The 15,247-nt window shown below is 39.7% G+C and overlaps 1 protein-coding gene and 1 pseudogene across 4 annotated transcripts in view; one reads left to right on the top strand and one right to left on the bottom strand.

The window, feature by feature from the left end:
* Nucleotides 1-15,247, top strand: part of lhpp (phospholysine phosphohistidine inorganic pyrophosphate phosphatase) — a 58,990-nt gene that overhangs the window by 23,963 nt on the left and 19,780 nt on the right. For 3 of the 4 annotated variants that reach the window (XR_009061737.1, XR_009061738.1, XR_009061736.1), the window contains exon 7: nucleotides 8,258-8,358. Coding sequence is in view for 1 of the 4 variants with exons in the window: in XM_057825709.1 (XP_057681692.1) it covers nucleotides 8,258-8,357 (100 nt within the window). In the remaining 3 variants the exon portion in view is untranslated. Of the gene's footprint in view, nucleotides 1-8,257; nucleotides 10,120-15,247 lie in introns of those variants that run through there. The other variant, XM_057825709.1, reaches the window with a different exon arrangement.
* Nucleotides 12,662-12,861, bottom strand: LOC130910068 (uncharacterized; annotated as a pseudogene).

Here is a 15,247-nt window from a genome sequence, read left to right as displayed (position 1 = left end):
ATGCAAAAATTACATTCTATAGCTGTGAGTATAAAAACAGTAGTTTGTCAAAACTCTGTTGTAAGATTGTCTTATGTAGGACCCATACACAAATAGAGGAAGAAGGCAGCGTTGAAAATATCATCGTCATTCTCCAAAAGAATACAGTGGATTGTTGTCATAGCACAACAGGTACTTGCCTGAAATTACTGCATTTCCTTTTAGGGGTGTGACAATATATGAAAAGGTGATATATATGAATATCATTTTTAAAAGAGTGTCACCGTTTCAAAAATAAAAGAATCAACAGGTTGTTACCAATATCTTTCATTAGAATAGTGTCTATGGCTAGGTTCGTACCGCATGTCTTAATGCACGAATCCGATTTTTTGTGTGTTTTCCTGACGCATTAACTTGATGGTCTGAACAGGAAAATTCTCATAAAAGTGGACCAATTTAAATCCGATGTAGGTCATTTTTGTACGTGTTTAAAATCCAATCTGGGCCACATTTTTCCACACAATGTGGCTGCTGTCTGAACTGTCAAGTCCCCCAAATTGGAAATAATGCAGCAATTATGTCAGCAAAGAGCCGGAGAGACAGGGCGCTACCGTAGCGATGTAGCTGTGCATTAGCGTTAACGCATAACTTGAACACGGCTTTTAGGGAAGAGGCGAGCTTGAGTCAAGAGTTGACAAAAAAAAAAAAAGGGGGGGGGGTAAGCCTGAGAATGCTTGTTTTTTTTTCTGTGCTCAACATGAGCAATATTTCAAGATTGCTTACACGGCCGAAAGTTGGGACAAACTGTCCGTATGCATGTGCTCACGCACGCACTGTGCGTGCATGTGTTCTATCAAAAAACTTTGAATATAAGACTAAATGGTGATTATTTATGTGTGTTATTTATGTCCTCTTTTTGGAAATCAAAATATGATCACCCTAGAACAGGGGTCGGCAACCCGAAATGTTGAAAGAGCCATATTCGGCCAAAAAACAAATATGTCTGGAGCCACAAAAAATTTAAAAGCCTTACAGAACCATTGTAATAAAGGCAACACATGTTGTATGTATCTATATTAACCAACTATCAAAATTACTAAGCTGGCTATAAATACATAATAAGCCTTCATGATTAAAATTTTTATTTTCCTTCAAATGTATTGTATAGAGATTGATACACAACGTGTCTTCTTGTTGTTGTACGATGCTACCTCAAGTTTAATTTCATAACAATATTAATGAATTGTTTAATTGATTTGATAAAATTAAAGAAATGCAATAACGAAATCCAAATTTTGATGTCATTTTTATTTTGAAGATTTAAAAAAAACAAAATAGAACGTGCATAAAGTGCACCTTATCTGGGCAACAAACATAGTGCAACAAAGCGTAGCTATAAAAACGTTGTTACAAACGTTAAAACGTAGTTATAAAAAAAAAAATAAAAAAATTGAACAGCACCCTTTTGAAAAGGAAAAGTATATAATCAGAGTTCACATACCTCCATAAAAGCGCAGGGTGTTTAATATCGATCACATCACGCAACTCATCAGAGGTATGCTGCTGCTGAATAATGTTGTTCATTTGCTGATTGGTGATGTTGCCTGCCATTTTTATGGCCCTTTCCTTCACTGTCTTAGTGCGAGAGCCATCTATTTGATTTTCTGTATTATCTTGGTTTTGTTTTTGAAGTCTGCAAATAGGTGTTCTTATATGGTGATGAATGACTCCTTCATTTACCAGTCACCATCTGTGAACGGTTTTCCACGCTTTATTATCTCCCGGGTTGCAACAAAAACTTGCAGCAGTAGTGGAGTTTGGAGATGCAATCCACTTATTAAATCTATTTTTGCACTCCTCTAATATCTCCAGAAGTAATGCAGTTACACTTACTGGGTACTCTGCTGCAAAAGTAGGATGCCTTCCTGAAAATTTCTTTCCACATTACTCCTTTTGTGATTTGTCAACTTCTCGCTACAGAGTAAATATTCAGAAAATCCTTCCCCATTGGCAATGAATGCAATTGATTCTGCCCAAGAAATGTTGAATCCTCTGTTCTCAGTGTTTTTCCTCGTTTCCCTTTCAAATGGGGGGGGGCCGGTTTGTTTACAACAGGCACCCTGCTGATGGAAACGTGCGTCGCAGGCTATGACGCAAATCTTCGTTGACAGAAATGTTGAAATGTAATATTTCTTCAACACATTTTTACAGCATTGGAAAACGTTAAGATTGTTTGTGTCATGTTTGTCCTTTCACAGAAACCATGTTCAAACAAAAAATATATTTCCCTCCCCCGTCTTTTTCGATTTTCAAACATTTTTGAAACGCTGCAGGGAGCTAATAGGGCAGCGCTAAAGAGCTGCATGCGGCTTTGAAAACACGGGTTGCCGACCCCCGCCCTAGAATGCCGTTGAACCAGCATTTGTTCTGATGCCCCTGTGTATGCGGGTCAGTTTGCTTCTCGGACTGCTAATTAGTGCGCATGCCTGATACTTGAACGGGCTCAGTGGACAAAGGCAGTCTGAACCGGCATGCCAAAAAAAAAAAAAAAAGATCTGACAAAAAATCGGAATTGTGCATTAAGACCTGCGGTGTGAACCTAGACTATGTTACCTAACTCTCTGCCATTGACGGCACTAACATCCAATTCATTTTGACTGGATTGGACGTCTAGCGCCGTCAATGGCACTTAAACCAGAGCATTCACAGCCAGTCTTCCCGTTTTTGTGGGCATTTACAGGTCACTTTGGAATGGAATGGAATTTTATTGTCATCATCATCGGTATCATTGACAATCATTGACAATGGCAAAATGTGATATGATTTGCCCGAAGGAACCGAAGAAGAAGACAAAGGCGGACGGGATGAAGCATATGCTTATCAGTTTCCCGTCCCCCATACAACTAAAGACGCACATTCAGGCATGGAACATACTGGAGCTCTCTGACAATTTCTTGATTCTGGTTTTGAATCAAGCCAGTCAAGGAGACCTCCAACTTCTGTATGGAGGACTTTATTTCATCCAAGTCTCCAGGTTTCAAATTCTTTGGAGCCATACTGGGAGTCGAGCTTGCTGGCCCTGAGCGCTTATCGGTTAAGATAAGAGAGTGCTTCAGGCGCTCAGAGTGCGTCTGTACGCGGTGAAGGCTGAGCAGCGAAACTTTCTGTTTATTATGAGTCACTTCCTATTTATTTGGGGACATTCTCAAGTCACTTCCTGTTCAGTAACCCAAAATCAACAGGAAGTGAAGTGTAAATGCCCCAAAAGGAAAAGGAAGTGACCGAAAATCAACAGATGTGAAATGCCCTAAAATTAACTCATTGCCTGCCAGTGATGTCCATAGATGTCCAAGCCGTCAAACGGATTGGATGTCTACTTGTGATAAACTCATTCCAATTCACAGCAGAAGGATGAAAAGAGTGTAGAACATCCCAGAATGATTTTCATGTATTGCTAATTGTTTTATCGTGAGATTGTTCTCGTGAGCCTTGTATCACAAATCATACCGTGAGGTACCTCGAGGTTCCAACCCCTATTAATGCTGACATAAACCTCATCGCCGGACTTATCACAAAAACGTGTGTTTTTTTCTACTCGCACTGTGTGTTTGCAATGTTTCTCAAGTCAATCCGTCGTCGAGGCCACGAGGGGAGACACAACAGCGGCACCATTAGCGGCTCAGCTCACGTAACCCAAAGCCTGGCGGCTGACAGACGTGCGCAAACACATGGCAGCGCTTCCCGCTGCTATTCACTATTCAACTCTTCGCAAAGCCCCGCGCCCGGCCTCCTTTCTGGCTGCGGACAAATATTTGCCACGGTGCCTGGGCGAACTCTCGGAGTGAGGGCTTAATGGCAGTGTGTGTGTGCCACACACTCGGCACACAGGGTGGACGCGGGGGCCGGGGTGGGGAGGGGACAAAGCCCGGAGCCCATCTGGAGCTCCGACCTGTGGCTCGTTCCAAGACGGAGGATGAGGAGGGTGAATCTATAGGACCCTTCTTCATAAATGTGTCTGGGGCCACTCATGCAGATTAATAAGGGATGCGTCTCTTGTGTTTTTCGTATAACTGGGTGGGAGTGAGGGTGTGGGAGATCACATTTCCCCTACCAGCTGATTACGCCGCATTATCTTCCATCCATCGCTTGGCAGTCAGCCCAAACATGGCCGCCTTGAGCACCTCGTGGCTTGTGGTGTTGAGTTTTTGGTTATTCTTTTCAAGTAGATTTGTTTTTAACTTCTGTGGTTTTTGTCACATGTGGGATGCTGAAAAAAAAAAACATGTGTGTGAGTACGATTAGCAAGGTTTCCCTCAGTTTTTTTCCTACCAGGCAGTGCTAGGATGGGAATTGATAAGATTTTTACGATTCCGATTCCATTATCGATACTGCTTAACGATTCGATTCTTTATCGATTCCCTTATCGATTCTAATTTGGACTCATGGACTATGAGGTTCTAGGTTCAATATGTTTATGGTTCATTCTCCTCGGAGTGTCGGTTAGAACACAAGACGCGGGGAGTGGAGTTGGTCTTTGACACTTTTAATCCAACTTGGCAATAGGCACAACTATATACAGGCAATTGCACTTGATATGACAATCACTCAATGAGCAGATGAGAGCATGCGTGGAAAGATATTGATGTATTTGTATGTGTATGGAAGGAAAGGAAAAGGACAAGGAAAATTACATCATATTAGTGCTGATGCAATAAACAATGCAAATTGACTGTAAAGCAGTCAATAACACACATACATGACTTGTAATATTATAATGACACAAAGGCGGGGGGGCGCGAGCGCGCGCGCACAACTAGGAAGAATGCTGCGTGCACGTGCCGTCATCTTGGCCATAAAAGTAGCGAAACTAAGCACTTTACACTCATTTGGATGTACAACATCATTTTAAGATGCTAAACTAACACATTCCCTCTTAACACAAATGTGCAACGCGAATATAATGTTAACAACGTTCTCCTCGATGCAGCGAGAACAAGCGGGAACAACCAGCCGACGTAACAGTAAAAACGCGAAACGGTCGCGCTGATAACGGCTCTAACTTATCATAAGAACTTTATGGCATGAAGAGGAAATACTTACATTCGTTCATGGACGCACAGATTAATCCTCTAACAGGTAGTCGTTCTCTGCTCGAAATGTGCACCTTACGCCTATTCTCGGTCCCAGAATACGCAGTGCGCATGACGTAGGACAATAACAGGAACTAACTGGTTGCTATGGGAACGAACGCATACCCATGGAATTTTTCTAACGGGAGTATTACAATTGGTAATAAAGTCGCTTAGGATTATTTAAGATGCATATATGTTATATTTTTCATATAGAGTATTAGACAAGGAATACGACAGACCCATTAATAGACTTTTTTGGAAAAAATCACCATTTCTTTAAGTAGTCTCATGAATAATGACATGGCCTGTAAAAGTCAGTGGAAATTCACTCGGCAACGACTCTCTCCAGGTTACACTTGATGAGAAGTCTCGCCAATGGTAATTAATATGCCGTGTTTGTTGAATCGAAAGTGTGTAACATGCGTAAATTTGACACGAAAACCGCGTTGGTTGGAACCGATAAGAGAATCGTTAGATAAATTGCCAAACGATTCCATGGAATTAGACCACTCGGAACCGATTCTCCTTAAGAACCGGTTCTCAATTCCCATCCCTAGTATTCGCAATGAGTCCATTTATTGCACGGTAAATAAAAAGGAGGTCGTCAATTCTCCTGGCACACACATGCGAATTGCGTATTGCCTGCATATGAAACTCGAGTTTCTTTCCCAGATGTTTATTGGTCATCGATACATCGTAGAATTAAAGTTCAGACATACAAAAGAAGGAAACACATATATATTAAACAATGTGAAACGTTAGCATTGCTGCATTGAGGCTCATGGAAAAAAGACAATGTAATAACCACTATAGCCTGCTATAAAACATTGGCAGCCTTCTCAAAAACTTGCAGATAAGAGGTGAGACTTCAAACATGAAAACTCTGTTTTACAGCATTTGCAAACAATGCGAAAAAAGAAAAAATGTATTACTGACACTACATGCATAATGAAAATTAAAGACAAGTACATTTTTTGGTTTTTTTTTTAAACCGAGTATAAAGGTTAGTTACGGTTAGCGGCTTAGCGAACTTACTTCCGGTGAACATTTCAAGATAAAAGCATGTCATTTTTAACAAATAAATAAAGATTTTTGGAGTTAATCTCATATACTTCACATTCTACACTAAAACTACAGTAGCTTTAAAATGACACCCATTATGAAAAATCTGATTGGCAATGAATAATCTGGGGTCAGATTTGCTGACATGCGCACTTTGCAGGACAAGATGACAGTCATTTTGGATCAAATAAAAACTTTGGTTGGCTCTTTAATTGGCAGAGAACAAAAATGGCGTTGGTTTTCTCACCTATTTCATATTCTGCAATTTAAAAAAAAAATTATTCATTTATTTAATAGAGACGGTGCACAGTGATGAATATCTAAAAGATGCCAGATTGTAGCAAAAAAAACTGCTAATTTACATCCGCAGTCCCACTTAGCTAGCTTTCAAATGACTCGTTATGCCTTGTGTGTGTGTGTGTGTGTGTGTGTGTGTGTGTGTGTGTGTGTGTGTGTGTGTGGTTTTTTAAATATTTATTGTATTTAATATAGTTTGTGTTTTATTTAAGAATAACAATTTAATGCATTTGAATGGGTGATTTACTAGTGTGTGTTGTCACTACATTAGTGGTTGAATTGGTTTAAAAAGAATTGACAATAATATCACTTATCGGCAATAATTTATCAGACAATATATCGCTTAATAAAATTTGTTACCATGACAGCCCTATAAAAAGTATACATTTTTTTATCCCGTTTGAAGATACAGTTGAAAGGGCAATGCCGACATAGTAAACAAAACTGTCTCTGCCATTACACTGAAATTGTGTTTTTTTTATTTTTTATTTTTATTTTTTTGGGTAAAACTATTTCAAGACAGTGCCTTTGTAAGACTCTACATTTTAAAGCGGCACTAGGTAACTTTTCAACCTTTATAGAATTTTTTCATAACATTTGGGATAATATGTCGACTCACAACTAGTAGAAAGACACCTCTTATATCTTGGGGGTTTCTGTATCGCTTTCATTGGCACTAACCTCGAGGAGGGTGGCAGGGTTCCTGCCACACAAAAAAAAAACTACAAATGTGCTGACTGATTTACGGCATACGTCACTTCCCCCTTTCGCCATTCATCATAAGGACTGAAGTCGAAGCGAATGCTTTCGCACGAATTCTGTAAAGATGGCAGAGCAACAAAAGAGACAAAAAGTTTTGTCTGAAGAGGGAAAAAAAGGAAAGCTACCAGGATATACAGAATAAACATTGGCTGGGCTTTGACTCGCTGGCGTGACACCCCCCCATCTCCCTTCCCTCCCCTGGGGTGGGGGCATTAGCCACACTAAGCCACACAGTTGCTAACCGTCATATGCTATTGTTTAGCCACAACTGGATTCATTACCTTATTATTAATTATCCTTTATACAGCCACTGGAAACAGAAATGTTGTTTAATCCTTCTGCAGGTAACCGGGAGAGTTAATTTTGATTGACTGATGATTTTACAACACTGTGGGTGTGCGCTGGTCCTCATGGGAAACGCTATCTTCCATAAGGCAAAACACTACCACTTTTGTCCACCAGCGTCACTAAAATCCACCAAAACTGAAAAGTTACCAAGTATTGCTTTACGTATTTGTGATAAAAAAAGCTTATAATAACACATGGGTCGTAATTTCAAAACTCCTGTAACCTAAACATTTTTTGGGGTGGTTTGCTGGTAGGCTTCTCTACCACCAGGCTTTACAAGTTTTGTGGGGCTAACCCATTAATAAATGTCACAAAATGACCTACTATTTTATGAATAGAGAGACATGTTGTCACATATAATACACCTGTGCAGACACACACACCTGCAATTTTATGGGAGTTTAAGTTTAAAAATAGTATAAATCACACGTTTTGTAGCCATATTAATCATCCTTGAATTTACTGGAGACTCCCCTGCAGGTAGTTTGCATTTGAATGAGACGGATAAGAAACTCAAAACATGCACTCACCTGCAGGCACCTACGACTTGAAAGTCGACTTGAAACAACACATACTTTGTTGACATGAGCTCTTATGATCCCCTTGAAAGTATTTAGCACCGGAATCTTTTTGGTAGACACCCTGTCATCAACTGTTCTTATTTGACTCCTCCTTAGGCCCAGTGACCAGAAGCACCCGACCGTGACGGCAGACGGGACGACTGACCACCTGGCCCAGGCTGTGGACATGATCCTTAGCCAGAGAGGGAAATCCTAAGGTGATACAAGCTTGATCAAGCCAAGTTGTGGTTTGGGCCACGTAACCCCAGAAGCATAATTGCAATGTGAAAACGGCTTAAAGTTTTCTACTTTGTGTCGGTACGTGTATGGCTGGATTGAGGCAACTAGTTAGTTGATGTATTAGATTCAAATCAGAATCAAAAAGTAGGCCAGAGTCTAGTACAGTGTGAACATGTCAGACACAATTAGGCTGAAAGACCCTAACTAGTTGGTCCTTTCTTAGAATCACCTATGGCGTAACCTCAACACTTCTGTCAGTCGTACAACATACAGTACAGTTCAGTACTGTACACATACAGTACTGTTCAGTGTATCTGTACATGATTGCTACAACAACTTTATTGTCTGACAGGCAGCGTTGTCGAACTTGATAAATCTGCACGACTACCTTAAATGACGCCTAGCACTTGTCTGGTTTAGCGCAGTGCTGACAAAGACAGGAATTTAACAGTCACATTACATTTGGCTTTTAGAGACCTCAAACAGGAACTAACTCAATGTATTGTACATATGGACAGAAGTATTGGGACTTTCGTAGGTCCAGTATCCACCTTATCCCTGTTATAGTTCACCACGATGTTTGGCAGGTGTGAGGTCACCACGCTTCAGTTTTTGCAAACTTTGGAGGGAGCTAATGCTTCACAATCCAAGACCATAGGTGGAGTTTGACGTTTGGGGCAGGGGGGACACAACATGTTGATGACCCCGAAACACAGTGTCAGTAATAAAATTAACTTACAAGAATGTTTATAATAATAAGTTGACAATGAGCATTTATTATTTCCCATCATTCTTGAGGGGAATTCTGAATCAGGCTGCTTAGGCAATACATTTCACCAAGATAGTCATCCATTGAAGATGGTACGCCCGCCGGTGTCGTGCCAATGTAGTTACTCCAGTCAAAAATTGTATCCCCTGAGCGGAGCCATATGGAGGTAGATTTGTGTCTTTATTATTCAATCCCCCCAAAAAATTGCTTCAATAAAAAAAAAAAAAGTTGCTTCAATCAAAATATATATTTTCTATCCAAAAAAAAGTCGCTTCAATAAAAAAAGAGTTTGAATGCAAAAATAAATTTGAAACTCAAAAAAAATGCTTTTTTTTTTGGAGTCAAGTTTTTTTTGATTGAAGCAACTTTTTTGATTGAAGTAATGTTGATTTGTGTTTGGGCCACATTTTAGCTAGGACGTTTTTGTCTTTATTATTCAATCAAAAAAATAAAAAGAAAAGAAAAGAAAAATCACAATCAAAAAGAAAAATTTCAATCATGGAAAACGTTTTTAAATGCGAAAAAATATTTGAGATTAAAAAATTTGCATTTTAACAGATAATTTTTCATTGAAAAAGTTTTCTTTGAAGCAATCCTTTTTGTGTTCGGGCCATTTATGGATAGGACATTTGTGTCTAAATCATTCAATCCCCCAAAAAGTTGCTTCAACAAAAAAAAAAAAAAAAAAAAATTTCAATCAAAGAAAAAAATCATTTGAAAAATAAAATTGCCCTCCCCTAATTTTTTCTTGGAGGGGGGGGGTTATATACAAAGCAAATGACTGTCTAAGGTGCTCGTCACATGATCTGTTCGAAAAATAATTTTGAGCCATGATAAGAATTTTTTTTTTTGTTCATTTCATTCATTTTTGTTGCAGTTTTATTGCTTTACAACTTATATATGAAAGTCATTTTCATGCAATGACACTTTTCGGCCACCAGGGGGGCCCTGCCCCCCCCCACCCTTAAAATCCGCTTATGTCCAAGACAGGATTGATTTCTGTACAAGTTTGTCTCAATACTTTTGTACATTTAAATGGATATTTTGGATTGTTATAATCAATAAAGTCATCTATGATCTGTGGCAATTGTCTCCGAGACTTTTGCTTGGTCTCTACCTGGAATTAATGTTTTCCTGCATCTGGGAGCTAGATGCCGGCTATCTTCCAAGACGATGAACGGAACCGTAGCGTTACCAATCACTCCTGGAATCTTTAAAAGCATCTCTAAATCCTTGGCGTCATGGCCGCGCTTCTCTCGGCGGTCACATCGCCTTATTGTTACATTATTAACTGCTCGTTAGCATTCGCCCCAGCGTCCTGCGACAAGAAGGGAAAAGGGGTGAGAAATTGGACTCGGGCAGGCCAGCTGGAATAAAACAAAAACGATTGTTCGATGGTTGCTGCCTGGAGGTTCCAGTGTACCCAAAATGGATCCAGCGTGGAGAACAAAAGCCCATTGCCAAGTGATTAATTGAGGTCCTCGCGGTTCACTTCACCATGAACTGACACAAGCTTGACTGTTATTGGGCAATTAAATGTAATGAAATGCTATGAAGGATAAGAGTGCCACTCCTCTTTTTGATTGGGGAGTAAACCTGAGCGGCGGCCGACTGCAAAGTGCTAGCAGCTGGTGTGGCGTTACAAACACCTCAGATATTGTTTGACTCCACATTCGGGCCAAAGTTTTATAGCCTTCTGGCCTCATACACTGCTATTAAATTGGGATTAGACTTTTCTCCAATGCATTTTTCTTCCTTCTACCCCAATAGGTTTCCCACCTCTTTCTGGCAGCTTTATCAACTTCAGCATTGCCTTAGGAATCGACTGCTATAACGAGTCTTGGCTATCGCTAACAAGACACGTGCGGTACTTGTCGTTTCTCTGTCCATGATGCAAACAAGTACAAAACCTGGTTCACATGCTGTTGAATCACATGCTCTCTGCTTCCAGCCAGAGAGTGCGAATTCACTGCCCATTCACAAACCATGTAAACTGCACTGCTCAAATTCCATACACAAAAGTATGTTCACTCTGGCTTCCAGGTGTCACCACTGGATGATGGATGGATGAATGATTGGCTTTTTCCTTGGATGGCCTTTCCAATCCATCCCGAGTTGTTTGGAATTGCAGCAACATTCCCATTTGATTTATGTCAAGCTCCACGTGTGCTCTTTGGGTTGTTGTTTTGTTGCAGCCAGCTCATTGTCCTGTGCAGTTAAAACACAAAACGACTGTGACTCCTCCTTTCTGTCTACAAGCTCATTATTAAGCTGATGATCTCATTTTCAATGCTAAGCTGACTGACACCTTGGGGGGACGATACTGTCTGGAGTGTGTCTGTCAGACCATCTCCATCGTACAACCTCCCATTAATATGTATGACTGAAGTGCCTTATCTTTGTTCTTGTATAAGACCCTCTCAGATTGTGCAGCTGTACCTAATGTTATGTTATAGGAGACCATAAATCTTAGAAAGATGCACCCTAGGCTGCGGTTAGGGTAAAGTATTTTGAACCGTGTGCACTCTTCCTCTAACCAGGAACCAGTGTGTCAGCTAAACTCTGCAAACCTACAACTTCCAACTTGGAATGCTCCTGTTTTGACATGAAACAAAGTCCCCCGAAGTCACACATGGTGGTTCCATCTCTTTATGACACTCGCTTTAGGAAATGTATTGATACATGAGAACAAAAGTTCAAACATACCCAGAACACTATGTACTATATGAATCACTGGACCATCTTGAGGGAACGGGGTGGGGGTTGATAATTTGCCTCTAAAGCCTCTGAGTCTGCCCTGCTGATATACAACCGTCATATGTGCAGTGTAATCCGATGGGGCCAAAGGTGGCTGTATGTCATGGCACAGGATAAATGGGCCGTTCTAGTCGGCCCGCCATTTTTAAAGACTTACAGCTGACCTCAATTTTAGCAACTAAAGGGGTCTGGTTGGTTCGTCCTTCGTGGATCCTTAATGTTGAGGAAACGTCTAACCTTTCCTATTAGGGGATCAAGGTTGCTACTCTGAGGCCTCATTTCTATCAGGGAGGACAATCAAATCCAATTAAAGACTTAGCTAGGATCTGAAGAAACTTAAATATCACCATCCATTTTCGGTTAATAGAAACAGAGTCTAGCTGATCTTCGGTGAGAGCTGGGTTAAAAATAGACAAGCCAACATTGACAATAATAGTCAAACTTCAGGGTAATTTGGAGATTTCAATAAACCTTACAGATATGTTCGGCAGAAAACCATCTCTGGCAAAAATACCAACTCCACTCAAGAAAATGGAAGCTTGGTGATAACTTCAGAATTATCAGGCAGGCCTGCTAACAACAGAACACCAAGGGAAAGGATCCCAGTGAAAGGTATTCACGTACTCCATCTCGAAAGACGTGTTGCCCATTTTCTTACATCGCAAGAGGAGTGATTTATCCACATGTTGAACTATTTTGACCCTGGGCATAGACTTCACTATCAGTTGACGGGAAGCGGGGCCGTTCCGTAGGGGGCCAAAACAGGCACGCCCCTTAGGCATATAGGAGTCTTCATGAGCAGCGGCATCAAAAAATTCAAAGTCGTTATTCAGTGCCAGCTTCACCCTCAGAAAGGAATATCACCTGTCTTCATCGTGGTTAGGAAGACCAATCACTTTAGAAACACAATTCTCAAGTCAAGAATTATAGAAATGATTCCTGAAAGTATAGTCTTCTATAGTCTATAGTCGGTCACCAATGGGCTACACTCACAAGGGATTCACACGATTACTGGGTTCCAGATCACAGAGCTGATTTGTATACACGCTACCCCTTTCAACCACTTAGCTTATAGACTCCCACACCCCCAGTCACCCTCTTTCCCTGGTCAACAGGCCCCCCACATGGTGTCAACCGTAAATACATCTAGCTGACGATAGCACCAACATATTAGTAGTTAGTGTAGACGTTCAATGTATTTCTTGTTGTTGTTTGTTTGCGTTTCTTTTAGGGCTGTCAAACGATTAAAATTTTTAATCGAGTTAATTACAGCTTCAAAATTAATTAATCGTAATTAATCGCAATTCAAAGCATCTATAAAATATGCCATTTTTCTGTAAATTGTTGAAATGGAAAGATAGGACACAAGACTGATATATACATTCAACATACGGTACATACAGTAAGTACTGTATTTGTTTATTATAACAATAAATCAACAAGATGGCATTAACATTATTAACAAACATTTAAAGCGATCCATGGATAGAAAGACTTGTAGTTCTTAAAAGATAAATGTTAGTGCAAGTTATAGAAATTTTATATTAAAAACCCCTCTTAATGTTTTCGTTTTATTAAAATTTGTAAAAATTTCAAACTAGTAGCTCGCCATTGTTGATGTCAATAATTACATAATGCTGACTCATTGTGCTGGAGCCCATAAAATCATTTGGGCCCAAGCGCCAGCAGAGGGCGCCAAACACCAAAAAACAAGTAACAAGCGGACATTACACTGCTGTAATTTTAATGTTTGAGCGGGGCATATGCGTTAATTGCGTCAAATATTTTAACGTGATTAATTTAAAAAATTAATTACCGCCCGTTAATGTGATAATTTTGACCGCCCTAGTTTCTATTCTTTCTTGTGTTTCTTTTCTTCTGTTCCCCCATAACCCCTTCCTGTTCGCTGCTATGTCATACTCTCAATGTGAAACATTAAAACTGTTCAGACCAACCGGGCGCTTAGACTTCCATTCTCCGTGTCAAACAGCTGAACAGGACAGGTTTAAAAATAAAAAAATATATATTAAAAAAATTCGAAGTCATTCCCTAATAAAATCCAGATTATTTTTTATATAAGTGTAACACAACTTAAATTGGTTATAAAATTCTGATTTTACGCTAGATGCACAAAAAATCACCAAATGCAGAGACAATCGCCTATATTTTCAGTATAAATAGCCATATTTAACATATCATATAGGGTTTTGCTCGAAATAGCGACGGAAGTAATTTTATTTAGTGCAAGAATTCAACAGCTAATAAATCAATCAATTCTAACATCAGAAACTTAATATTGGAGAAAAGCATGAAGAGCCGTCTTAATTTTACTCAACAAAAGCAAAATTTGCATTTTTACACGAAAAAGCTTTTTTTTTTTTTTTTTTTTTTTTTTTTTTTTGTATGGACGCAGAAATGTCTGAATTACTCATTTGTAGCCGAAAAATGGGCAGTTGGCCAAAAATTACCTGATTATTTGAACGTAAAGTTTGTAAAGTTGTATTGTGAATGGATACTAAATACAACATCACAAAATAAGTTTAAGTTGAAAATTCTTGTAAATACAGTGGGGCAAATAAGTATTTAGTCAACCACTAATTGTGCAAGTTCTCCCACTTGAAAATATTAGAGAGGCCTGTAATTGTCAACATAGTTAAACCTCAACCATGAGAGACAGAATGTGGAAAAAAAACAGAAAATCACATTGTTTGATTTTTAAATAATTTATTTGCAAATCATGGTGGAAAATAAGTATTTGGTCAATATCAAAAGTTCATCTCAATACTTCGTTATGTACCCTTTGTTGGCAATAATGGAAGCCAAACGTTTTCTGTATTTCTTCACAAGCTTTTCACACACTGTTGCTGGTATTTTGGCCCATTCTTCCATGCAGATCTCCTCTAGAGCAGTAATGTTTTGGGGCTGTCGTTTGGCAACACGGACTTTCAACTCCCTCCGTAGATTTTCTATAGGGTTGAGACTGGCTAGGCCACTGCAGGACCTTGAAATGCTTCTTACGTAGCCACTCCTTTGTTGCCCTGTCTGTGTGTTTGGGATCATTGTCAAGCTGAAAGACCCAGCCACGTCTCATCTTCAATGCCCTTGCTGATGGAAGGAGATTTTCATTCATAATCTCTCGATACATGGCCCCATTCATTCTTTACTTTACACAGATCAGTCGTCCTGGTCCCTTTGCAGAAAAACAGCCCCAAAGCATGATGTTTCCACCCCCATGCTTCACAGTGGGTATGGTGCAATTCAGTATTCTTTTTCCTCTAAACAAGAGAACCTGTGTTTAAACCAAAAAGTTCTATTTTGGTTTCATCTGACCATAACACATT

This window comes from Corythoichthys intestinalis, chromosome 21 (genome assembly GCF_030265065.1).
Source record: "Corythoichthys intestinalis isolate RoL2023-P3 chromosome 21, ASM3026506v1, whole genome shotgun sequence".
Classification (NCBI taxonomy): Eukaryota; Metazoa; Chordata; class Actinopteri; order Syngnathiformes; family Syngnathidae; genus Corythoichthys; species Corythoichthys intestinalis.
The sequence above is the reverse complement of the archived record's forward strand: the minus strand, read 5'-3'. Positions and strand labels throughout refer to the sequence as shown.